We start from the raw sequence: 27,341 nt of genomic DNA, 5'->3' as shown, positions 1-27,341 counted from the left end.
ACCTTCAGCACCTGGCAGCTCCTGCCTGACCTTCAGCACCTGGACAGTTCCTGCCTGACGTCCAGCACCTCGAAAGTTGCTGTCTGTTCTTCAGCACCTGGACAGCTCTTGCCTGACCTCCAGCACCTCGAAAATTGCTGTCTGTTCTTCAGCACCTGGACAGCTCCTGCCTGACCTCCAGCACCTCGAAAGTTGCTGTCTGTTCTTCAGCACCTGGACAGCTCCTGCCTGACCTCCAGCACCTCGAAAGTTGCTGTCTGTTCTTCAGCACCTGGACAGCGACATGTAGCTCCACTGGATTTGTCTGGTGGATGAAGAGCTGCCAGGAGCTGGGCAGCTTTCAGCCCGTAGTCGGCTCAAAAGGACGAACTGCTGACAGGGTCTGGGCAGCTCGCTGTCTCTGCTTGAAGCAAGGACGGAGTGGACTCAGTACCTGGGCAGCACTCTGCCTGTACTCAGCTTGAGAACACACGATTTTCAGTCGCTATCCTGCTATTTGTCTGCTTTTGGCTCAAGGGCGGTGTGTGTAAAAATCTGTACAGCACACTGCATTCGTCTCACAAACAGAGCCGGGCAGCTCTGCCTGTAGTCGGTTCAGGGACAGGGTGCTTGTGTTAAGACTCTTTGCAGCTCTTTGTCCGTACTCGCTCAAGGACGGAGTGTGTGCAGAATCCGTGCACCTGTGTTCGTCTCCAGAACGGAGTGCGTGCGTTCAGTGCCTGGGCAGCTCTCTGCCTGTGCTCGGGTCAAAGGCGGAGCGCGCTCAGTGCCTGTTCAGCTCTCTGCCTGTGTTCGCTCAAGCACGGATTGCGTTCAGTGCCTGCTCAGTTCTCTGCCTGTACTCGGGTCAAGGACGGACTGCGTTCATTACCTGCTCTGCTCTCTGCCTGTACTCCGCTCAAGGACGGAGTGTGTGCCGAGTGTGGGCAACACACACCCTGCCTGTATTCGCCTCAAGATCGGTGTGGGTTCAGCGCCGGGCAGCTCTCTGCCTGTACTGTGTTCAAGGACGGTGTGGTTGCGTTCTGTACCTGGGAAGTTGTGTGCTTGTACCCAGCTCAAGAACGGGGTGTGTTCAGAGCCTCGGCAGCGCTGTTTGTCTGTACTCGGCTCAAGGACGGAGCGTGTTGGGAGTCGGGGAAGCGCCTTGACTGTGTGCAACTAGAGAGAGAGAGACGGGGTACTCAATAGACAGACAGCTCCCTTCCTGGAATCGCGTCAAAAAAAGGAGTCGCCTCAGCACTCGGATGTGGATTGCAGAATCCCCTCCGTGGACAGCTCAGTTCGGTAGTAGTGAGTGACTGAGCCCCGCGGTGTGGTCTGCCCGGCCCCGTCCACTGCTCTGAGTGACACCAGCACGAGCCCCGTGGATAAAATCTACGCTTCTGAGGATCCCCCTCCGCGCCCGGGAGTTCCCTGCTGGGAGGAGTCAGTGCGGTGCCAATCACACAGCTCGCAGACAACTCGCACAGCTCGGTACCGAAGCTACCAGAGCAAGTCGGAATGACCCGCGGGAGACGGAGAGGAACCGGCCGGCTGTGTCCTGAACAGCACGGGGGCTGCTCTGTGCTCCGTGGGCAGGGACTTTAAGCCTCGTCGGCTGCATCAACAGGTGGGTGAGCGCTGCTCGGCAGCAGCCGGCGTCAGACCAGCGTCCGCGGGCTTCTAGGGGCGCTTTCAAGATGCGTTTCCAAGCCGAGCATGGACTTACCATTTAAAGAGGAGCCTGGCTGCGCCCCCTCTCAGTTATATCGGGCCACGCCGTCGGGAGGAGGCTCCACAGAAGGAAGCCCGCCAAAAATGACGGCCCCTGGAAAGACACCGGTTGCTGAAGGGAACATGGACGTCGCCAGCCTGGCCTTTTTGTCGCAGCAGAGCAGACGGTGACCTTTGTCGTGCAATAGTTGGGGCCAACCGGACTTTATTGTTAATTTCTTTCTGCTGAGCAAATTCAGGACATTTGAGTCTTAATTAAATGAGATTTTTATTATGGAAGCGGATACCGAAGGCAAGAATAGTGTTCGGGGCGAGATCTGTCTCGGTGGGGCTATCTGATACCAAGTAACTAATCGAATTATCTCGGGCGCGGGAATGACGCACCCAGGGTCTGTAGGCTGGGTCCTGCACTTTATGCAACAACATAAAGGAAAAGTTAATTTTTGATGCTGACAAAAGCATAGTCCCTGAAACTGCGACCCGGAAGGGAATACTTTTGTTTTGCTTTGCAGCCAACATTTGGTTGTTCCAAAGTCTGTTTACGCTACGCCTTGTCTGTGTTCTAGCACCATCAAGTTCTCGTCCGCCTTTCTCCGCGTAGGGCCGAAGACTCATCCTCATTATGATCATATGCAACATTACTGCCATCAAAGATTGGGGTTCATTCCTCTCCCAGCTTCTCCCAGGTATCAATAAGACCCTCAACCTAGTGCACCAGGGCATCAACACGGTGGAGGCCACCACCAGCAGCGTGGTGAGCGCGCTGCAAGACCCCGAGCCCACCAGCATCATCGCCAGCAGCGAGCCCCCCATGAACTCCACCCTGGACCACCTCTTCCAGTACTCGTACTCCGAGTCTGAGGAGGAGCAGCTCTACAAGGACTACAAGCCGCCCCCCAAGGAGCCCGTACCGCTGCCCAAGGCAGTGCTGTACCTCCTGATGGCGGCTCTGGTCATGGTGGCCGTGGCGTACGCCATAGTGGGGCATCTCGTCAAGGACTTGGTCTACGAATTCATAGGTAAGCCACCTTTAGCACTAGACGGTGTTGCACCTGGAGGGATGCTAGTCAGAGTCCAGAGAAGATGTCTGGATCCAAGCGTTCTAGTGCTTTGCAAACTATGAACATAACTTACCAGTGTGTGAATGTCAATATTTCAGAAACTATTGGGAAGTCTAAATGTTGAGTAACTGAAGAGGTTATATCACTGAAGATAATCTAAAGGTTAAGGGGCAAACATATTCTCAGATATTCAATCTAGAATTTACCACAGATGAGTTTTTTTTTTAAAGAAAAAATAGTTTCCATAATCTTTAGATCGATCTGTTAGATTATAAATTATAAAATGCCTGTGGCTCAATGTGGCACAATGAGTGGCTTTTTGTTGTTTCTTGTGGTTTTTTCAACTTTTAATTATGGCAAAAATGGGAAATGAGGGGCAGACAGGCACAATAATTAGAACAAATTCTCATCATTTTGTCAAAGTAGAGAAGAAATTGAGAACTAGGACGTCTTCCATCACTACTACACTACTCTTCTTTCTCGAGAGCTTAGTCTGTACAAGTTAGTGGCTTATAAACATTTTATATATATAACATTTTAAGTTTGAAAGACATTTTCCAAAAATATATCTGCTATAGTTTCCTAAACAGTTGCTGGCTTCCTTATCTTTAGTAACTAGTAGTGTTTTCCACTTACCCAAAGAAACTCATGGTAACGGTTAACATTTTTTTAAACCCCATCGTTATATTTATTCCATAGTATATGTTTATTTCAGATGAAGGCCTTAAAACAAATACAGCATTCAATATTCAGAGATGATATACAACCATTATAGATTATAAAACGACAACAATAAACAATATGTGCAACGGTGCTCTCAAAACTTATCGGCTAATCAGTTCATAGACCGTTCACCAGTAACTGAGTATAAAAGTAAACCTTTATATTTTTTTACTGCTTTTAACCTTTAACCTTGTTATGAGTTTTAAACCACAAAAATGTTTTAAACTTTATACTGAGCGTAAACGTATACTGAGAGTATTGCAATAAAATCGAATTGATTACGCAGAATGAGTACAAAAACATTTCGATGAAGTTACGTGATGCTAACATAACTGTGAATAACTCTTAGAGAAATAAACATAAAATAAGCATTTGGGTCCCGATTCACAGAACTAACTTTAGACAAAATCCTAAACTTACTACTTTTGGTATTCACAGAAGTTAGGATTTTGTCTTAGTTTGTCTTAAGACAGGCTTAAGTTAGGATTTTGTCTTAAGTTAGTTCTGTGAATCGGGCCCATTAGCATCATCAGAGTCATTCAGTTTTACATATCCTGAGACTGAGCAACTACAGTACGTCATTTCATTCCAGGTCTGGCGTTAGTAATGAACTTTTAATTTTAATATGATAAACTGTTTATTGTACTTCCTAGCAGGGGCTTTCAGCCCGCCCTTTTCATCCATTTGACTGGTGTCCTTCTCATGTTCTTGTATCCATTACAGGACATAGCATGGGGCAACGAATCAGTCCACTTCAGACATTGGCTAACTTCACTGTGAGTGACAGCACTCTTCCCTTTCACAAGGAACACATCCATGCTCAAAATAGTTCCCTTCAGTGCTCGAGGCACTATAATAATGTGTCCTCTTTGAGACCAACAATTCTATTGCTGGTAGCCAATGTTTTTTTTTCTTAAATATATTGGTGATGATCCAGAAGCTCCTGACAACAATGAAGTTTTACAAAGTCCATGACCCAAGCATTGATGAAGCCAAAATGCTGGCAACCACGCCAGACCGATTGGCCTTGCCGGTGCTTGTTTTGTATGCAAACATCATGCATCCTGCTTTCTTTCAAAGAGCTCACAAAGGTGAGCTGCTCTTTGTGTCTTTAGTGCTTAGACACCAGGAAGTCTCTCTCCCGTTTACAGCCACAGGTGCGCTTACAAACTGAGCTGTCAAAAGCCGAATGAGATTCAGAGTTTTAGGGCTCCAGTTTTCCTTTGACGATTGGCCCAGCCCGGCTGCGGATCTCTGTTGACTTTGCCGAGGTTGAACATGTAATTTCAGCGCACACAATTCATTTGAATGAAAAGCTGCCAGGTCGAGAGCACGTGAAACACCCGAGAACGAGGGATCCGCTCCACTCTCGAAGCAACACTGACATCAGGTCTGGCGGAGCCGATGGTAACTGAGATGCACCAGAACTGAGCTCCGCGAAAACACGAAACACGTCGGCGTTTCGTATTCACGAGTCCTTGACGTGTTGCTCGTGGAGCATTGTTTTTTGTACTTCCCGGTTGACTAGATTCATTTTACACCGTTGATTCTGAAAATATCAACCCACCCCTTAATGGAGGTGCCCTTTAAAGGCATACATTTAAATACCGCGTGTCCCAAAAATGATCCGCCCGGAACCCTTCCTGTACTCTTGATACTCTCTGCAGGGTTCCTTTAAAAGCTGGGGCACGCCCTCCTCCCGCATTCCTGGATAGGATGAAATATACCCCACCTTCTTCATTAATGCACAAACAGGGGAGAAATAGGTCACTGGGACAGCACGCCCGCTGAGTAATGTCCCTTTAATTACGCGTCTGATGTTAATTTATAATGTTGTGGCAGTGGGCATGCAGACCACTTCTACACATCCAGCTAGTCACAGCCACCCAGAACCTCACACCTCTTCCTACAACTTTGCACGCTCCCTTTCTGTGAGCCCAGCCCTCACCTGAAGGTCAGCCTCACACTCTTCCATCAACTTCTTTAAAAAAAAAAAGGAAATACTAGCAATGATAATACTAGAAATCTTGCAATTATTAGTGAAAGAAACAGAACTAACAACCTCAGCAATAAGACAGCAACAATGATGACAATAGTAGCAGTGGTCATGGGAGGGTTAATAGTAGCGCTACTAGTGGTAGTAGCAGCACCGCAGTGCTAGTAATATTTGAAGTAATGTTAGTAGTAGCAGCAGCAATGGTTGTGGTAAAAGCACTTTTAGTGGCATTAGCAGCAGCCTCAGCAGCTGCACTGGCAGTTGTAGGGTATCAGTAGTAGCAGCAGTAGAAGTGGTAGTAAGATTAGTCATACTAGTGGTAATAGTACTAGAAGCAGGGGTATCTGTAGATTAACAATAGTAGTAGAAGTAGTAGTAGTATTGGAAGAATCAGTAACAGCAGTAGCAGTAGCAGTTGTAGTACCAGCAGCATTAGTAGTAGTGTACATAGCAGCAGTGTTTGCTCTTGCTCTTATCTGCCCTTTTGCTCTTGCACCCTTTGGCCCACTCTTGGCCATGGTTGGTCATTACAGTATCTTCTTGGCCCTACTGCATCTTCATCCCTCCTTCTTGTGTTTCCAGCCACCCTACAGTTATAGCTCCCTCCCACCCCTCACTATATCTGCTTCCCATACAACTGCATTTGCTGTGAACTACTGCAGTGGGTTGAGGCATGAGTAGTGGAGCACCCGTTTAAATCAGAGATGGAGGAAACTCAGTCTTTCCTCTTTCTGTGGTGCTTTTTATGAGTATGTTATACCTTTTAAAAGTAATACCATTTGATACTACCTCTACGTGAAAATGTGATGCATTATTATCAATCTGTTTACATCAGATTTATTCATAAGTTTTGGGGGTTGGTTTGGTATCTCATTTCTCTTTCTTCTGCCCAATACTCTACTCTGCTGTGTCCCTATTTTGTTTAATATTTCCTGATAGAATTAATTTTTTACAATTCTTCCCTTTTTGTTTACATCTATTAGTATAATGCAAGGCCATTGTATTTCTTTTGCCTTCCGTATTTCTCCATGACACAATACATCTTGCATCACTGTTGCCAACATACGGGTCTTTTTGCATTTAAACACTAGAAACCAAGACACTTTGACCAAAGTTACTTCAGCAGTGTCCTTGATTTCAATGATGTAAGGCTAGATTTTAGCGGCACACCCTGACACTACCCACGTGTGGTGCAAGCTATTTATTAGATGTTACTAATACCCAGTGGACCAGTTCTTTTATCAGGTACTTGTAATAATAGGAAGCTCTTTTAATTCATGCTTGAGATTGTGTTCTAAAAAATTAAGGTTTCTGAAAATTCTTACATATTGTCAAATGACTTATAAACGGAGCCAGGCTTAATTGTGCCCAGAAAATGGAAATAGTAGTATCTGTGCAGCGGATGACATAGAACCTTGAACTCATAGCTCTTTAATACCTATTTCAACTTTAGGCACTCTGATGAAGATGATGATGAGGAGGTTGATGATGATGATGATGAGGTGTCGCTGATCAGGACGTTGATGATCAGGAAGTCTTTGATGATGACTTTGCTGAGTGTGATGATGTGTATTATGAACATGATGTTGAGGAGTAGATTGACAATGATGATGACACTTTTTGGTATCTGAATTGCTCCCTTGGGCCACCTTGTCTATTATTTTGGCATCTCCGTTGCGTCCTATGTGGGTGATAGGAAGAATGTAGCATTGGTCGCAGACCAGTCTATAGCCTCTGCCAGCAATATTCATGCATGTTTGTCAGCTGTGGTTCTTTGGATGAAAAAGAATTCTCTTATTATGAATAGAGAGTAATCTGAGGTGCTCCTATATGCCGTCACCTCTCTTATTTTGCCACCTGTTGGTGGCATTATGTGCAGTCCCACTCCCTGCTGACTACAAAGGATCCAGGTATCACCTTTGATGCTTCTTCAACTGTTATGAAACAGACAGTTGCCTACAATTTTGGTGGTTTCGTTGTCTACGCATGCTGCGTAAGGTAATATCCTTACACCCAAGTGACTCCTGGTGGTCAGTGATTTAAGCAATTGTCTTGTCAATCATTGTTTACTGTAACTCACTGTACATTGGCTTTCTTAAAAACTCCTTCAATTTTTGCAGTTGATTCAAAACTTGGCATCCAGCTAATTAAGAATACCCGCATAAGCCGCCTACTGACCTATTTCTGATTATGATAGAGCTGGCTTCTGGTTGCCTGTGCATCAGCAATGGATTTTAAAGGCCTCGTGTCTCTGACTTATAGATTCAAAATGGCAGCCCAGTTGTTATCCATTCCTGAATCAGTTGCCTCATCCCTGGGCGCATGCTCCACTATGCAGATGCCTTTTGGCAGTAGTTCCCCTGAATCTCTCGGTCCTGGTTTGGAAGATGAGCCTTCTTCACAGCCCCTAAGCATTGGACTGCTCAACCCTCTGACATGAATCAAACTATCCTACATCTGCCAAGGGCTGAAAACCTGGTTATTCCCTTGAGTAATCTGTCTCCATCAGCTCTAGTGCCAGGTCACCATTGTTGGGTAGCTGTCTCCCTCTATAAATACTCATCATCATCATCCTCATCATGATCAGTATGATGATGATGAGGAAGTGAATGAAGGAGGATGGTGATAATAATGACGACGAATGGAATCATGGTGATGATGAGGATGGTGAGGTTGATGGTGAGAATTTTGATGATGATGAAGATGCTGAAAAGGTGGTGGATAATGATGGCAGTGCCTTTTTGATGGAGCAAAGGGTTATCTTGTATTCAGAGAGGACATAACATCACCTCTTTCAACCTGTCTTCTCTTGCTAACCACCCCCGGTGGCCCTGTGACTCCATGCAGCCGCACGTTTCACCTGATGGTCACAGTTTTGAATCCCTGAAGATTTACTCACCCTTTCATCCTTCCAAGGTTGATAAAGCAAGGGCCATTCAGATGGGTGATAATACATATCTGTCGTCTGTCAATAGTGCAGAGACACCCCATTAGTATAACAATGTGCTCTACATATACACCTGTTATGTTAGTAACCCTTAGGGGCTCAATTTACAATATCACACTCAGCCCATTTCATTTAGTGCTCCTGAGAAACCCAATGCTGCAGGTGTCTCTATAGAATAGAAAACAAGCCAATGAACCAAGACTTATTGAAAAAAATGCCTATTACTTTAAATGTCATTGTTTCCATTTTCATACGAATTTTACTGGAATTGCGGCTAAGTGTCTTTAACTAACCTTCCAAACACCAGCCACCACAATGACTTTGTGTCAATAAGGGCGTGTGTGTTTTACGTGTAGAGGCAGAGATGTCGTGTCTGAGAACAAAGGGGCATATTATCAAGGGATTTATCTCCGCTTTTTTGGCTTTAAAAGCCAAGAAAGCGGAGATAAAATTATCTCCCTATCAACAACAGGGTGCTAACACGCAAATTCGCATGTTAGCACCCTTTTTCTCTACGCTTCCCCTTGCATCTCTAATGAGATGCAAAGGGGGCGTTCCAGAGAAAAATAATAGGAGAAATGTTCTTAAGCGACATTTCTCCTATTATCAAGGATTTGGAAATATTCGCGCTAAGGCGAATATCTCCAAAAGCTAACACCTGCCCTGAGCTGTTCTTAGCCATGTTATCCAATGGTAGGTGGATAACATGGCTAAGAGCATTAGCTCGGTAATGCATGAATATCGCTGATTTTTCAGCGATATTCATGCATTGCGGCCGATTTTTATCGCTTTTGCGATAAACCTTGATAATAGCAAGGTTTATCTGCCATAATTTCTGGCGATGCTTAGCGTTAAAAAATTAGTTGCTAAGCATCGTTAGCGACAAATATCGCTTAGCGTTGGTAATATGCCCCAAAGTACCTAATTATGAAGTACTTCAATTGTGCATAAACATTACACATTGTGTTGTCTTATTGTCAATATTCTCTTGAAGCTAAAGAGACAAGTACTCTTCATCCTCCGTGATAAGAGGAAAATATATTTTATACTCAGCTTAACACATTAAAATATATGTCATCCAAGGAAATCACTGGAAAACGTGATACCTTTACCACAACAGTATATTTGTGGTAGTATTCTTTTTTACCTCGCCATGTACTCTTCATGATGTGTGTTTATATTCCGTGGATCTCCACAGGGTTCTTAATACCAGATTACCACCATCCTTAATTCTCTCTTCTTTTTTCCTCATCTGCAAACCTCCTGTTCTGCCCTTCCTCAGCTCCTTGCCCTCGATCCAATGGTTCTTGTCTGTGTCTGTCCATATACCTACTTACTTTGTCTGGCTAACATGCCTCCACTGTTGGGGGTCTATTTCTCTGCCCCACCTCGACAAGACCTGACGTGTGCCTCCAGTGCTGCAGGTCACTTTCCATTCACCACCTCCACAAGACCTGCAGCGCTGTACTGTCAACACTGCAGGTAGGTGTCCCTTCGCCCCCTGCACCAGACCAGCAGTGTGTGCCTTCAGCGCTGCAGGTCTGTGTCCTTTCTCAGTTCTGCTTCCTGTGGCAGCGGTGAAGGCTCTGGTGTCATCCTAGCGTTGAGTTCACCAACACTGCATTATAATGGTGAATTCACTAGGGCCCTTATTTATGAGGCCTTGCGTCAGTTTTGCGCCGCCGGTGCGTCACTTTTTGTGACGCACCGGCGGCGTAAAATATGCGCCTTGTTGCGCCATATTTAAAAAGTGACGCATCTAGGTAGATGCGTCACTTTTTAAACCCCTGCGCCACATTATACCTGCGCCAGGTATAATGTATGCAAAGGGGGCGTTCCCCCGCAAAAAGCCTCGAAATAGTGACGCAGTGAAATCTATGAGATTTCACTGCGTCACTTTTAGGATGCTGTTGCGTCAAAATCTTGCACCTGCCTCACAGCAGGCGTAAGACTGACGCAAGCTCTTTCACATGGGGCTTTCCCCATGTGAAAGGACGCATTGCTGGAGTTGCGTCACTTTTGTGACACACTCCTGCAATGCGTCACTTTTGCGCTTACAGATACGTCAGAAATTCTGACGTATCTGTAACTCTTTGCAACATGATGCGTCATACATTAAATATGACGCATCATTGGTGTTGCAAGGAGTGCGCAGTGAAAAGTGACGCATCGCTGTTTTCACGCAGCGATGCGTCACTTTTCATAAATGAGGCCCCGCTGCATACATTATACCTGACGCAGGTATAATGTGGCGCAGGGGTTTAAAAAGTGACGCATCTACCTAGATGCGTCACTTTTTAAATATGGCGCAACAAGGCGCATATTTTACGTCGCTGGTGCGTCACAAAAAGTGACGGACCGGCGGCGCAAAACTGACGCAAGGCCTCATAAATAAGGGCCTAGTATTGGTGTCCCAGACAATTGAGTGGATGTGCATCCTTTTCACTCTACTTGTGCCTCAGAATTTTGGGTTAGATGTATAAAGCATTTTTCCTATTGCAAACGCCTAGTTTGCAACTTAAAAAATGCTTTTTGTAATGTACCAACATCAAATTGCGAGTCAATAATTAGTTATTGAAGCACAGTTTGTGTTTGGGAACAAAATCAGAATCAGTATTTGATACAGGTGTGTACAAGGCATCCCTTCCAAACGGGGAATCTGAATGGTATGTACTAATATTTTGTGACAGGTATACAGTCTAGATGTTCGAAGCCTTTTTGCAGTGGAGTTTGGGAATGCAAAAAGGGGTATTCTAATGTACCAAACCCAACTTGTGATTCAGTAACACACTACTGAATCACAGTTTGGATTTGCGACCAAATAATGTTTTGGTGTTCAGAAGGGAAGAGTTTGGAGCGTCCTTTCCAAATTCCAAATTGTAGTGGTATGTAGTAATGTTTTGCGTCTAAAATGCGATCGCAAAACATTCTACTTTACCACCAACTCAAAGTTGGTGCTAACCCATTCGCAATTGAAAAGGGGCCCCAAACCCCTTTCTTTCGAGAATGTAGAAAAATATATATTTTTAGGGCAGACTGTGGTCCCATGGACCACTGCTTACTCTTAAAAAATAAAAACGCCTGCCGTGCTTATTTCTCTTTTATTGTTTCTTCGAGCCCGATATCATATGCCTTTGGACTGGTCTCAGTGGACTTTGCGCAACTCGGGCGGGGGGGAATTGGGGAGGGTGGGTTTAAAATCCTACCAGATATTTTATGTCAAGTAGTTTGGTTGTTTTGTTTTATGAAAGAGAAAGTCAGTTGCTGTCTTGCAAATGTATTAACCGATACTGCAGTGGCCTCTGGGGCACAGAGCCCTGCGACTTCTGTGCAAGCTGACAATAAATATGTTTAAAAAAATAAAATTAAAATAAACGCAACAAAGCTTTTTTTGTTTTTTAAGACATCCTGTTTTCATTTAAGGAAAGCAGGCTGCATAAAAATATATATATATTGCTTTGTTGAAAAGCAATCACAGACATGGCGGTTTGCTGACCCCAGCAGCCCACCATGCCTGTGATGGAAGTGAATCCTAGGGTGTCACAAATTGCAACCTGCCTCATTAATATTCATGAGGTAGGTCAAATTGCGATCCACTATGAATCAGTAATTTGTAAAATGATTTATTAGTGCATAGGTTGCTTTTCAAATTACCACACAGGTCACAAAAACAATGGTCACAAATTGCAGCCATTATTTTGCGACTAGTTGCACATACATCTTGCCCTACACCACCAATTAAAAGGTGGTAGTAACCCATTTGCAAATGGAAAGGGGTCCCCTTGGATCGCCTTCCCCCCTGAGAATGTTTGCAAAGATATTTTTTGAGAGCAGGCAGTGGGCCAATGGATAACTGCCTGCTCTTAAAATATAAAAATGAAACTTTCATATTTCTTTTGAAACATCTATTTTTCCATAAAGGAAAACGGTTTGCATTTGAAAAAAATGATTGCTTTATTTAAAAGCAATCATAGACATGGTGGTCTGCTGACCCAGGCAGGCCACCTGCCCTGTGATGGCAGCAAATCCTTATGTGCCACAAATCTCAACCTATTTCATTAATACTCATGAGGTTGGTCTACTTGTCACCCACCAGGAACCGCTAATTTGGAAATGAGGGACAGGTTTCACTTGTAACAAAAATTACGAAAAGGCGATTCACAAAAATATCACTATTTGGTAATCATTATTTCTAATGTTCATACATCTAGCCCTGTGACCACTGCGTGATGTGGACCTGGAGGTAGTAGTGAGCTGCACCAAGAGCAGAAACCAACAGTGTAAATCGGGGGTCCCTGGTACAAGCAAGGCAACAATTGCCGTAACTCAATAAAGGTAGGCAGTTACCTCTTTGTTGGCGGTGTTAAATGGGTTATGGTACAGTGAAATGGACTCAGTGACAAAACTAATGGTGGGCATATTTGACAAAGAGCAATCACATTTAGTGAAACATTTTACATTCTTGGTGAATGTAGCGGCTGGAAACTAAACATTTTTACCAGCTATGCATGCTACACTTGTCCTGTGAACAGGAAGGGCCATAAAGAAGGTTTATACTCCTACAGAACACCAAGAAGTGTACCAGTGAGGATAGCAGTGACTGCGAGGGCGAGTTGTGTGGAAGTCTAAGGGCACTTTTTGTAGCTTTGCCGGTGGGCATATCGTGGTAGTCTTGTATACTAGGTGTGTTGAGGTAGGACTCATTTTGGGGAGGCAGCCGGGCAACTGTGAGATTTAGTTCAGGCAGGCAGGGTACTCACAGCGGCTGACAGGCTGTATGGATGGGGTGGGTGACTATCAAATGGCCTCCGTCTTCTGTAGCTCTGAGTAGTTGCTTATACATATATTGTAAGCTCCAGGGGCCTCATTTATGAGAAATGACACATCGCTGCGTGAAAGCAGCGATGCTTCACTTCTCAGTGCGCACTCATTGTGACATTCCTGATGCGTCATATTTAATGTATGACGCATTATGTCGCAAGGAGTTACAGATACGTGAGTATTTCTGACGTTTCTGTATGGCGCAAAAGTGACGCATTGCTGGAGTGTGTCACAAAAGTGACCCAACTCCAGCAATACGTCCTTTCACATGGGGAAGCCCCATGTGAAAGGGCCTGCGTCAGTCTTACGCCTGCTATGAGGCAGGCGCAAGATTTTGACGCAACAGCGTCCTAAAATTGACGCAGTGAAATCTCATAGATTTTACTGCGTCACGTCTACGACCCTTCCTTGTGTCAATACGCCCCCCTTGCATACATTTGGAAAGGGGCGACCACTCGGTCCCCCCGAACGTATGGCGGAGTGCCTCGATCCCCCCGGGAAGCCATTTTTGGGCGGGAGGCGCGTCTCGGCTGGTATGCCCGAAGCGGCGTAGCCGGGGCGCGCCTGTTCCCGCCCTAGAGTGGGCTGGCCTAGACACTGACGCAGCCAGCCACGCCCTCGGGACGGGCAGGGGCGGGTTTACGCCCGCCCTGAAGACGGATAAAAGGAGACGCAAGGCCAGAAGACGTCCTCTTGTTCTTGTGCTCCGAAGCTGCACCTCCTCGCTACACGTGAGCTCGGGACAGAACAAAGAGCCAATTTTGAGCGTTTTTGATCTTTTTCTTTGTCTTCCAGATACTTCGTCGAAGAAGATGCCCAGGAAAGGCGAAAAGAGAATGACGACTGACCAGATGGTTCGGGCACTCTTTAAAGATATGTCCGACATAAAGAAACGGTTGGCGGAGCGAGATGGGGAGGAGGGTTCGGGCCCTTCGCCGGCTGGAGGGAGACCTAAGAGGCCGAGAAAGGTTCCAGCCGGTGGGGACGTCCCGGTTCCCTCTGCCCCTCTCGAGGCGCCGACCCCAGTACCGATAGAGGGGAATCCAATCCCAGGGGTCGTCTCCCCGACATCCAAGGAAGACATGCCCCCCGAGCTGGCAGCACAGCTAGCAGCGTGGTTGGGGGATAGTGGTGATGGCGCCACGGCTGCCGAGGCACAGGCGCTGATAAAAGGGCTTCGTGAGAAGAAAGAGGCTGCTAGAGTGGCGGGGATAGACAAGCCGCAAGCGGCAGAAGCTGCGTCCGGTGCAGGTAAGCGGCCATTGCCGATTGCAAGGGACGAGTCAGCACCCTCTCGTAGAGAGAGATTGGGACAACATGTGCCGTTAGCTATAAAAGAAAAGATCTGGGCGGGAGAGTACGTGAATATTTTTTCCCTGCTCGTTGATCATTATGATGTGGAGCATGTGAAAAGTCAGAAGGACTTGATGCATCCGAGTGTTTGGCGCGCAAAAATGGCCGCCTTTAAGGTTAATGAGAACATTGGCAACTGGGGCAATGCATGGGGTATTTTCACATCGATTTTGGGGGAACGTAGGCCCGAGTTGCTCCCTGAGTTTCCCGTTTACCAATCACGAATTATGGGTTACTCGACAACGTATCAAGGTAACCATTGGTTTTGTTATGACAATCTGTTCAGAAAGGAAAAGGAACATAACAAGAGTTTGACTTGGGATTGTTACGATTCGTTAACTTGGGACAAAATGAAAGAATCAGGAATGTTAAGAATGCCATTGGTCGGGAGCAATGTTGTTGATTACTCCCGCCAAAATGTGGGGACGCCCTTTCGACCAAGTACGAGCACCGACGACCAGTCAAGGCCCGCAGGCAATACAGGGAAAAAGGGTTTCTGTTTTAATTTCAACAAGGGGAAATGTACCAGGCCTCCGGGATCGTGTAAGTTCAAACATGAGTGTAGTACGTGTGGGTCGTCCCATCCTGAGTCATCGTGCAGAGCCAGAACGGGTGAGAATGGGGGTAAGGGGGGCGCCAAACAGGTCTAAGCTAGGCCGAGGGGCGCCTTTACCAACCCCGATTGATACCTTGGCAATGATTCCCTGGCTCAGCGAATACCCGGATCGTACTTCTGCCGGGGTGCTACGGAACGGTTTTACACATGGTTTCCGCATCCCGGTAGGGGACTTTCAGGGTGTAGGGACGTGCAAAAATCAACTTTCCGTTTTACAACATACATCGGTAGTGCAAGAGAAAATTCAGAAAGAGGTTAGCCGGGGACGGGTCGCCGGCCCGTTTAGTGAACCCCCGGTACCAGGTTTCGTTTGTTCTCCGTTAGGGGTGGTCCCCAAGAAGGACCCGGGTGAGTTCCGTTTGATCCATAATCTGTCTGCTCCACGAGGTCTTTCGGTGAACGACGCAATTGATCCAGAAGTTTGTTCGGTGCGATACGCATCTTTTGATGAGGCAGTAGCCATCTTGAATCGCCTGGGGCACGGGACGTTGATGGCGAAATCTGATATCGAGTCAGCGTTCCGGTTGCTCCCGGTACACCCAGACGATCAGCGTCTTTTGGGATTCGGGTTCCAGGGGTCATTTTACATGGATAGGTGTATGCCAATGGGTTGCTCTATTTCATGTGCTTACTTTGAGCAATTCAGTACTTTCCTGCAGTGGGTGTTCACTGAGACAGCGGGTTTCCGAAATGTAATGCATTACCTTGACGACTTTCTGTTCCTTGGCCCCGCCGGTAGTCCCGAATGTGCCCAGGCTTTAAGACGAATTCTGTGTGTTAATGGGTCATCTCGGCGTGCCGTTGGCACCGGGTAAAACTATGGGTCCCACGACTTGCCTCGAGTTTCTGGGGATCGAGTTGGACTCAAGGGAGGGGTGCTTCCGTTTACCAGCTAGCAAGGTGTCGAAATTCAGGGCAGCCCTCCAAGTATGTTTAACTGCATCCAAGGTTACACTGCATCAGTTGCAACAGTTAGTGGGAAAGTTGAACTTTGCCTTGAGAGTGATACCAATGGCTCGCCCCTTTTCCCGCTCAATTGCCCAAGCGATGGTTGGCCTGAAGGAGGGTCATCATCGCACAAGGTTATCGACTGAGGTCCGCCAGGACATGCGGATTTGGTTAGCATTCTTGGCGGACTTCAATGGCCGAGTTGTCTGGAACAAGCCAGTCATGTCCTCCGATGAGCTTGGGCTATGGACAGATTCAGCAGGAAGCGTAGGTTTTGGCGCCATCTTCGGCACAAAATGGTCGGCACAGAAGTGGCCCCTATGGTGGCACGAGAAGGGGCTGACAAGTAACATCGCTTTCCTCGAATTATTTCCCATTCTGGTGGCCCTGAGAACCTGGCCAGAAGGGTTCAGAGATCATTCTGTTGTGTTCTGGTCCGACAATATGACCGTGGTAGAATGCATCAATAGTCAGGCAGCCCGTTGTAAATTGATTTTGAGGCTGCTCAAAGAAATTGTCTTACTGTGTATGCAACTGAACGTGGTATTCAGAGCAAAACATGTCCCTGGGGTGATGAATCAGGCCGCTGATGCACTGTCTCGTTTTCACATGCAGGCTTTCTCGGGCTTCCTTCCTTCAGCGGACCCGGAGCCGGCACCCTTCCCCGAAGCTCTCTGGTCTCTCGGTGCCCCGAACTTCGTCACCTCGTGGGAGAGAGTCTAGCACCCAGGACAAGGAAGGCATATGAAGGGGCGTTCCAGGCCTATTTAGCCTTTTTGGGGGCAGAGAGAGGGGGACTTTGGGGGCAGGAGGAGTTGGTAGTACTTTTCCTGATGTCCTTACGTAGGGCTGGGAAATCGGTGGCCACGGCCCAAAGGCATCGTGCCGCCATTTCCTTTGTTGCCAGGGCCCATGGCATCCTGGACCCGACAGCGTCTTTTACGGTACAGAAAGCGCTGCGTGGGTGGCAACGTCTGGAGGGTCGCAGAGTAGACGTAAGACGACCGATAGGTCTAGACAGGTTGTCCCAGTTGCTGACCACACTCCCTAACACATGCTCGTCCCCGTTCGAGACCTGTTTGTTCCGGACTGCATTTATGCTGGCATTTCATGGGGCTATGAGAGTTAGTGAGCTAGTTGCAAGGAACAAACGGGATGTGACGGGGGGCTTGTGCAGGGAGCAGGTTCAGATCAGGGGTGATGCGATGATTGTCTCCTTTCTCAGGTCCAAGACTGACCAAGATGGGAGGGGGGACTGCACGATCATTCGCAGGATCCCCGAGTCATCCATGTGTCCGGTTCAGTGCTTAGAAGATTACCTAGCACGAAGGGTGGCATCATGGGGGGGGACATTGTTGAGGCATGTAGACGCCACCCCGCTGACGAGGTTTCAGTTTCAGCGGGTGCTTGCAATGGCCATTGCCGCAGCGGGCTTGGACCCGGGTGAATTTGGGACCCATTCCTTTCGTATAGGGGCTGCCACAGAAGCTACAGCCAGGGGTCTTAATGTAGAACAAGTGAAACGGGTGGGGCGTTGGTCCTCCAATTGTTATAAGAGGTATGTGCGATTGCACATGTTGTGAAGCTGTAATCATGTACTCACGCTTCTTGTCTTTTGTTTGTTTTCAGTTGCGCAAGCCTACGCGGCAGGGCGGACTGTGCAGTTGACCCAACACCAGGCCAGCGGTCACACATCACCGGCTGAGAGAAAGGAGGTGTGGGTTGTAGGCCACTCATACGTGAGACGGGCCGCAGACGTATTCAAAGCAGGTGATATGATTCACGTACCTGGGGAATACGGGTACAGAGTGTCCTTCTACGGAAGGGGCGGTCTCTGTATTGACCAGTTTCAGGCATTTTTTGAGGGTTTGTTAGAGCGGATGAGGTCACCGCCGTCCATAGTCATAGTACATTTGGGGGGCAATGATCTAGTCACCACCGGTAGACGACTTCTCCTGGAGGCTATGCTTTCCACGGTAAGTTGGTTAGCAAGGAGAGTTCCGGGGTGTACAATTGCGTGGTCTCATATGATCCCACGAAAAGTGTGGCGGGGGGCTATCTCGACCCCTGCTTTGAATCATTCCGTTAAAAAATTGAATAACAAAGTGAGTCGGTTGTTCCGTTCCAAGACATTGCATTCGATCTCGCATAGTTGTATTAATGATGACAGTATGTATTTGGGGGATGGTGTGCATTTGTCGAGGGTGGGCAATGAGTTACTCATAGGTGACTTCCTAGCTTGGTTAAAATCGTTAAAACATGACCTTTAGGTAGGAGTTTGGTGGGGGGTCCGGATAGCCGGTCAACTATCCGGACCTGTGGCGGTAAGGTCATGATCGGTGAGCACTAATTGGTAGATCCCTATGAGTGGGCGTCACCCAACACGGATGGGAGCGCTCGGGGGAGGTGGCCATTGGCCCCTCAATGGGGAGGCGGTCCCGTCTAAGGGCGGGTCGCCGGAAGTTAAGGAAAGGCGGTCAAGGCCCCTTCCTGTGTAGGAGGGGTTACAGCCCCCTCCTGAGGAATTTCCCGGGGCCAGGGTCATCTGCGACGGCAGATGCGGTAAGTTGTGTGGGGTGGGGGGAGGTCCACGATACCTTCTAGATACCACACACAAGTATTCGAACGACCTTTAAATGGCGTCGAGTCTTAAGTGCCCCCGACAAGTCAAGGGAAATTGTTAGTAGTTGCACTTGAGGTAAGCCTCTGTGCTGTCGCCCTTCCCAAGTGGGAGGGGTAAGTCTGGTTAGGGATCTTGACACCGGTTATGACCTTGCCGTTGGCCCTTAAACGTTAGGATGTACAATTTCAGTGTTTATAGAGAATGTTTCTGTAGGATGCTAGTTCGGCTAGGAGAACCTCTGTATTAGAGAATATGTTAAGATTAGCCAAACATCGCAAATGTGATAATGAAATTGTACATAATATGAAACGTTTAATGTTTAATTTTTTGTTTTAATAAATACGGCCGCGGGAGGGTCACTCCCTCCCACATCCAAAAACTTTGAAGAACTGTTTCCGGTTTCCCTTCTTTTGGGATCGTGTTGAGAGGGGGTGGCGGGTATCTCAGCCATATGGAAAGGGGCGACCACTCGGTCCCCCCGAACGTATGGCGGAGTGCCTCGATCCCCCCGGGAAGCCATTTTTGGGCGGGAGGCGCGTCTCGGCTGGTATGCCCGAAGCGGCGTAGCCGGGGCGCGCCTGTTCCCGCCCTAGAGTGGGCTGGCCTAGACACTGACGCAGCCAGCCACGCCCTCGGGACGGGCAGGGGCGGGTTTACGCCCGCCCTGAAGACGGATAAAAGGAGACGCAAGGCCAGAAGACGTCCTCTTGTTCTTGTGCTCCGAAGCTGCACCTCCTCGCTACACGTGAGCTCGGGACAGAACAAAGAGCCAATTTTGACCCACCCACCAGCCCCTGAGGACAGCAAGTTGTTGTGCAATAAAGTGGATTTTCTAAGTATGTTCTTCCTTTTTCGTTTACAGGTTGTGAAAGTATCAGTTTTGTTGTTTTTCATAATAAAGTATGGTGAATATCATTTAGGTTGTTACGATTAAAAGGACTTGATGTAGTGTTGCTTTTTGAGCATGCTCTTTCGGTCGTAGCGACCAATGTTTTCATAAGTTCGAATTGTCGTATTTATTTTTGGTAGGCGGTAAGGTCATGATCGGTGAGCACTAATTGGTAGATCCCTATGAGTGGGCGTCACCCAACACGGATGGGAGCGCTCGGGGGAGGTGGCCATTGGCCCCTCAATGGGGAGGCGGTCCCGTCTAAGGGCGGGTCGCCGGAAGTTAAGGAAAGGCGGTCAAGGCCCCTTCCTGTGTAGGAGGGGTTACAGCCCCCTCCTGAGGAATTTCCCGGGGCCAGGGTCATCTGCGACGGCAGATGCGGTAAGTTGTGTGGGGTGGGGGGAGGTCCACGATACCTTCTAGATACCACACACAAGTATTCGAACGACCTTTAAATGGCGTCGAGTCTTAAGTGCCCCCGACAAGTCAAGGGAAATTGTTAGTAGTTGCACTTGAGGTAAGCCTCTGTGCTGTCGCCCTTCCCAAGTGGGAGGGGTAAGTCTGGTTAGGGATCTTGACACCGGTTATGACCTTGCCGTTGGCCCTTAAACGTTAGGATGTACAATTTCAGTGTTTATAGAGAATGTTTCTGTAGGATGCTAGTTCGGCTAGGAGAACCTCTGTATTAGAGAATATGTTAAGATTAGCCAAACATCGCAAATGTGATAATGAAATTGTACATAATATGAAACGTTTAATGTTTAATTTTTTGTTTTAATAAATACGGCCGCGGGAGGGTCACTCCCTCCCACATCCAAAAACTTTGAAGAACTGTTTCCGGTTTCCCTTCTTTTGGGATCGTGTTGAGAGGGGGTGGCGGGTATCTCAGCCATAATACCTGGCGCAGGTATAATGTGGCGCAGGGCTTTACAAAGTTACGCATCTACCTAGATGCGTCACTTTGTAAATATGGCGCAATAAGGCGCATTTTTTACACCACTGGTGCGTCACAAAAAGTGACGCACCCGCGGCGTAAAAGTGACGCACACCCTCATAAATGAGGCCCTAGGGGCCTTATTTATGAAGGTCTTGCGCCGCCGGTGCGCCGCTTTTAAAATGGGAAAAAGTGACGTACCAGTGGCGCAAGGCCTTCATAATTGAGATGGAAGACGAATGAAGAATTGCATGGAATTCAGCTTGCTTTGCTTATGTCTCATAGGAAAAACATATTTCATTTGTATATCTGGTAAAATGTGAACATAACAAAGATGACTTACAAAGCGCTGTCCATGATGTCTTGAGAGAATCAATAATTTACCAGAGTATGCAACAGCTCATACTTTTACTTTTAGGTGTAACATATGGAGGTTTATAGTTCAGATAGCTGTATCAAACCTGACTGGTTGTGCTTTACAAGTTGAAAAAAGTCCCTGGATAATGTGTGCAGCAACAAACATATTATTTGCAAGTTTCAACAGTGGGTTATGTAAGGGGAGATCTTCAGAAAGCCTTTACCACCTGTACCCCTACCTATCTGACTGACAAGCTCACTACCCGTGGCCCCAAGCACACCTGCAACCAGGACACAACCAGATTAACAACAAAGAAATGTCAAACAAACAAGGCAACAGTCCTTTTCCATCTATGTGCTCAAGATCCCGGATCCCTCAGGACCATCCCAACAGTGAACCAATATAGGAACAAGTTGAAGACGCATTATTTTAAAGTCCAATTCTTCATGATGCAGTAATAGTCCACAAACCCCTCCAAACACTAGTTGACTGTATCCTTGCCTTTGACTCTGCACAGTGCTCTGATGCCTTCTGGGTAGCTTTTAGTATATAATGATCACATACGCACGTACACACATGAACAAGTTTAGTTCCATTAAACCTGAAAGAAGGGTTCAAGATATGGAATGAGACCCCTCATGGTCACAGCTCACAGTTTCAAATCCTGGTGGGTTCACTCAGTCTTTCATTCTTCTGAGGTCAATAAAATGAGCACCGTTGAGTTGGGTAACAGCAATAAACATCTGTTATTCAGGGCCAAGATACCCTTGGGAGAATCTGCACTTTACAAATGCACATGTTATGTTATGTTATGTTATGTTATGTTATGTTATGTTATGTTATGTTATGTTATGTGAAGGGATAGAAAGGAGCTCCGTATTTTCGGGCCCCCAGCAGAGAATGACTTTCAGTCTCTGATTTTGTCACTCCTGGGATTGTAATTCATTAAAGTCCATTGCACCATTTGTGGTGTTTGCTGCTCGCCAAGGTCAATTTTCAGGTGAAATAGGAGAGCACCTCAAGAAATAGGGTCATGCAGGTCAGCATATTCTGCTGAATTGTGTCTATGTGTCTGGACTGGCTGGGGCAGGGACCTCTACACTGGTGGTATGTTGGTTTCATTGGCTGAATGTATCTGAGATTCTGGACTGGCTGGTGCAGAGACCTCAGCCTTGGTGGTATGTTAGTTTCATTAGCTGAATGGTGTCTGTTCTTCTGGACTCACTGGTGCGGGGACCTCTGCACTGGTAATATGTTGGTTTCATTGGCTGAATGATGTCTGTGCTTCTGGACTGGCTGGGGGCAGGGATCTCTGCATTGATGGTATGTTGGTTTCATTGGCTGAATGGTGTCTGTGCCTCTGGACTGAATGGTGCAGGGACCTCTGCTATGGTGATATGTTGGTTTAATTGGCTGAATGGTGTATGTGCTTCTGGACTGGCAAGTGCAGGCATCTATGTATTGGTGGTATGTTGGTTTCATTGGCTGAATGGTGCCTGTGCTTCTGGACTGGCAAGTGCAGGGATCTCTGTATTGGTGGTATGTTGGTTTCATTGGCTGAATGGTGTCTGTGCTTCTGGACTGAATGGTGCAGGGACATCTGCAATGGTGATATGTTGGTTTAATTGGCTGAATTGTGTATGTGCTTCTGGACTGGCAAGTGCAGGCATCTATGTATTGGTGGTATGTTGGTTTCATTGGCTGGATGTATCAGTGCTTCTGGACTGGCTGGTGCAGGGATCTCTGCACCAGTGGTATGTTGGTTTCATTGGCTGAATGTATCTGTGCTTCTGGACTGGGTGGTGCAGGGATCTCGGAATTGGTGGTATGTTGGTTTCATTGGATGAATGTATTTATGCTTCTGGACTGGCTGGGGCAGGAACTTCTGCATTGGTGGTATGTTGGTTTCATTGGCTGAATGGTGTCTGTGCTTCTAGCCTGGCAGGAAAACACACAAGATGATGGACGGGATGTTGCACAATGGCAAAACATTCACCCCAGTCACAGATCTGGCTTTAATCCATCGTTATTTTGCTCACCAAGCCACCCCGGTTCAGATATGGCGATATGCAAATCAGTCTTGACCCTGTGCCTCATGGGAAAAGTCCAGCCCGAACTGCCAAGCCATGTATTCCCTGGACCGGAATCAAGCATTCTAGGACCGGTTTCTGGCTATCAGCCATTTTCAGCTAGGATAGCTTGACTCCAGTAGCGAAGTGAGCAAGGGACCCACGTCTGGGCATACCCTTCCCAAATAGGGTGAACAGCAAAACACACAAGATGATGGATGGAATTTTGCACAATGGCAAAACATTCACCCCCAGTCATGGATCTGGGTTTAATCCATCGTTATTTTGCTCACCAAGCCACCCTAGTTCAGAAATGGCCATATGCAAATCAGTCTTGACCCTGTGCCTCATAGGAACAGTCCAGCCCGAACTCCCAAGCCATGTCCTCCCTGGACCGGAATCAAGCATCCTAGGACTGGTTTCTGGCTATCAGCTGTCTTCAGCCAGGATATCTCGACTTCAGTAGCGTAGTGAGCAAGGCACCCACGTCTGGGCATACCCTTCCCTAATAGGGTGATCAGTAAAACACACAAGATGATGGACGGAATGTTGCACAATGGCAAAACATTCACCCCCAGTCACAGATCTGTGTTTAATCCATCGTTATTTTGCTCACCAAGCCACCCCGGTTCAGACATGGCCATATGCAAATCAGTCTTGACCCTGTGCCTCATGGGAACAGTCCAGTCTGAACTGCCAAGCCATGTTTTATCTGGACCGGAATCAAGAATCCTAGGACCGGGTTCTGGCTATCAGCCGTCTTCAGCCAGGATGGCTTAACTCCAGTAGCGTAGTGAGCAAGGGACCCACGTCTGGGCATACCCTTCCCAAATAGGGTGAACAGCAAAACACACGAGATGATGGGCGGAATGTTGCACAATGTCAAAACATTCACCCACAGTCATATATCTGGGTTTAATCCATCATTATTTTGCTCACCCAGCCACCCCTGTTCAGACATGGCCATATGCAAATCAGTCTTGACCCTGTGCCTCATGGGAACAGTCCAGCCCGAACTGCCAAGCCATGGCAGGAGCAGGGACCTCTGCATTGGTGGAATGTTGGTTTCATTGGCTGAATGTATCTGTGCTTCTGGACTGGCTGGTGCAGGGATCTCGGCATTGGTGGTATGTTTGTTTCATTGGCAGAATGTATCTATGCTTCTGGACTGGCTGGTGCAGGGACCTCTGCATTGGTGGTATGTTGGTTTCATTGCCTGAATGTATCTGAGCTTCTGGACTGGCTGGTGCAGGGATCTCGGCATTGGTGGCATGTTGGTTTCATTGACTGAATGTATCTGAGCTTCTGGACTGGCTGGTGCAGGGATCTCTGCATTGGTGGTATGTTGGTTTCATTGGCTGAATATATATGTGCTTCTGGACTGGTTGGTGCAGGGATTTCTGCATTGGTGGTATGTTCGTTTCATTGGCTGTGAATGTATTGGTGCTTCTGGACTGGCTGGTGCAATGATCTTTGCACTGGTGGTATGTTGGTTTCATTGGCTGAATGGTGTCACCAAATGCGATGCAGTGCGCGCAACGAAATTCGTTTTATTTAATTATATGTTTACTTACCTGTTAAACTCTGTAATCCATACATTACTACCCCCCACCCTGCCCCTCCCCACGTCACCACCCTGCAGGAACTCCTACTGCCGACCACGGCTGGTGCAGGGATCTCGGCATTGGTGGTATGTTGGTTTCGTTGGCTGAATGTATCTATGCTTCTGGACTGAATGGTGCAGGGATCTCGGCATTGGTGGTATGTTGGTTTCATTGGCTGAATGTATCTATGCTTCTGGACTGGCTGGTGCAGGGATCTCTGCATTGGTGGTATGTTGGTTTCATTGTCTGAATGTATCATTTCAATGAGTAGGTAATGATGGTGGGCTGGGGTAGGATTGTAGAGGGATGATTGCACGTTTTACGAATCCTTCCACAATTATATTCCCTCTGTCTTCGAGCAACAGCATAAGCGCATGAACAGTGGCTCTTAACGAGTAGGAGGGAATTATGGATCTGTCCCCTTGGAGAGGTAAAGTTGGTACTCGCCTAGTGGGGTTCCCTTTTCAATGTCGGCTTGTGAACCATCTTGGGAAATAGGAAGAAGAGAAGGGAGCGTGTAGAAACATTTAAAGTGGCTCTGATGTCACTGTCTGCTGGAATAGGCAGCCAGGACTGATCTTTAGGGCCTGCACCGCCTCAGGAAAGGAGCAGGCCCTCTTTTTTGTGGGGTTGCACTTGGTGTCATGCGAGATCTTCAGGCTTTGATCCCTGAGAGGCCAATATGCAGCCGATGGACAATATTTTATAGGGATAACTTTAAATACATTAAAAAGTATTTTAGTGTAAAAATATGTGTGCAATCTACAAGCACTAAGTTGAAATAGTTACAGTAGCTACTCAGCCTTTCATCCTCAGGTTGCAGATTGAAAGAGTATTTAGACTCAAGTGATACCTGCCCCTCCTTTTTAGTTGTGTACAGACATTTCAGTTTTGGGTAAAGAAAAGGCAAATCTATACACAAGAAAGGATCCTGGGTAAACTGGAACGTTCCACGACGACAAGCGGGCGTGGGAGGGGCTAATAGCTGTAAAACGTGGGATCCGCCCTGTGCCCAAACATTCCAATGTTCCTACACTGTATCTCCCTGATTTATTTAGAATATTCTATTGTCAATGGCTGGAATGTTCCAATGGCACTGTAGAAGAATAAAACGTGTGGAATGGAATGTTTGAGTGAATCTCCCCCACTGGCAAATGGCTCTCGGTTGCATTCCAGTGCATCGTATTTTGTTTGTCCTAATATGTTTATAACCTGTTCAATAATGGCTATGCCACTTGTTATACGTACTGGCTCCTGCCATAGCTTCTGGCTGACACTACTGACGTATAACACAGGCATTGGGTAGATATAGACTGGTATGACCTGTATCAGTGGGCTACCATAGAAGTTGTACTTTCAAATAATTATCGAATAATTGAGCGGAACTGAAGCTGGTAATAGAAAGCGGATGCAGACGCTGACCGCACTGTGCGTTGAGATGCAGTACATTACCTAACATCGAAGACCCGTCATGTCGCTGTCAATTAGTTTAACATAAGATAATGAATTGCATTAGCTATGGGTAATGGCATTTTCCCATGTGACAAAATAGCTGTTAATTGCCCTTCCCCCTCATTATATGCCTTTGTCTTTGACTCTGGCCCATAATTACAGAGCAGGCAATTAAAACTTGTTATTGCCCTGAGCTGAGGCTCTTATCTACTGTTATTGCCATGAACAATACACGTAATTCACAGGGCATGCCTCTTAAATTGACCTGCGCCAATAATGCTGGGAAAACTAAGGGATCGGTGCATTGTAATCCCACTAACTGGCTGAGTTAATTTTAGCATATAAGGGGCGGATTTACAAGCCCCCTGCACCTCTTTTACGCCGCCGTTGCATCACTTTTGTGACGCAGCAGCGGCGCATAAGAGGCGCCATGATGCGGGGTATTTACAAAGTGACTCATCTGGGAGATGCGTCACGTTGTAAAGCTCTGCACAAGAAGTAGGCGTTCCGGCGCAGGGGGACTGCTCTTAAAAGTCCTCCTAAAGGTGGCTGAGTGAAATCTACAAGATGTCACTCAGTCACTTTTGGGCCCATGCTGCGTCAAAACCCTGGACCTGCTTGAAGCAGGTGTAAGGATTGACGCAGCATTGCAAAGATAGGATACCCAGAGCATTGCTGGAGCTGCGTCCCGCTTGCGGCGTATTTCCAGCAATGCACCGCCTTTACGTTACAGATGCGTCACCCATCTGTGCCGTTTTTGACCCCTGGTGCGCCGCATTGTAAATGTGGCGCATCCATGGTAGCGAAGCTGTGGCACACAATAACTGGCACCTCCCTGCTGATATGCAGGGATGCGCCAGTTATTGTAAATCTGCCTCAAAGTGTCAAAGTCTGTTTGAGCATGTATCAGATCACCATCAGTGGCGGCTTGCATGGCTCGCAGGTAGGGCGGTGGATGCAGGGGGTCGCGGAGGAAGGGGTCGCACAGGAGGTAGCAATTGCGGATGGAAGGGAGAAAAATACAAAATCACTTACCTCGCCGCCGCCGGGTCCCGCTTCTCTGCTCCTGGTTTCCTGCTTCCGACACAGGAACAGGAAGCAGGCAGACAGGCTCATTCCCCTATGCCAATCACAATTAAACATGGGCGAATTTTGCGAATTCGCGATCCGCAAATTTGTGGATTTGCGAATTCGCGATCCGCAAAATTCGCAAATTTGTGCGAATTTGCGG

At 47.2% G+C, this 27,341-nt stretch overlaps 1 protein-coding gene across 1 annotated transcript in view; it reads left to right on the top strand.

Moving 5' to 3' along the window:
• Positions 1 to 1,216: 1,216 nt before the first annotated feature.
• The window catches only part of LOC147747091 (uncharacterized), a 300,843-nt gene continuing 274,718 nt past the window's right edge, over positions 1,217 to 27,341 (top strand). Inside the window, exon 1 of the mRNA XM_086936158.1 lies at positions 1,217 to 2,735. Coding sequence (XP_086792284.1) covers positions 2,339 to 2,735 — 397 coding nt within the window. The 5' untranslated portion in view covers positions 1,217 to 2,338. The remainder of the gene's footprint in view (positions 2,736 to 27,341) is intronic.

The sequence above is a fragment of the Lissotriton vulgaris genome, chromosome 1_1, assembly GCF_964263255.1.
Source record: "Lissotriton vulgaris chromosome 1_1, aLisVul1.2, whole genome shotgun sequence".
Taxonomy (NCBI): domain Eukaryota; kingdom Metazoa; phylum Chordata; class Amphibia; order Caudata; family Salamandridae; genus Lissotriton; species Lissotriton vulgaris.
The sequence above is the reverse complement of the archived record's forward strand: the minus strand, read 5'-3'. Positions and strand labels throughout refer to the sequence as shown.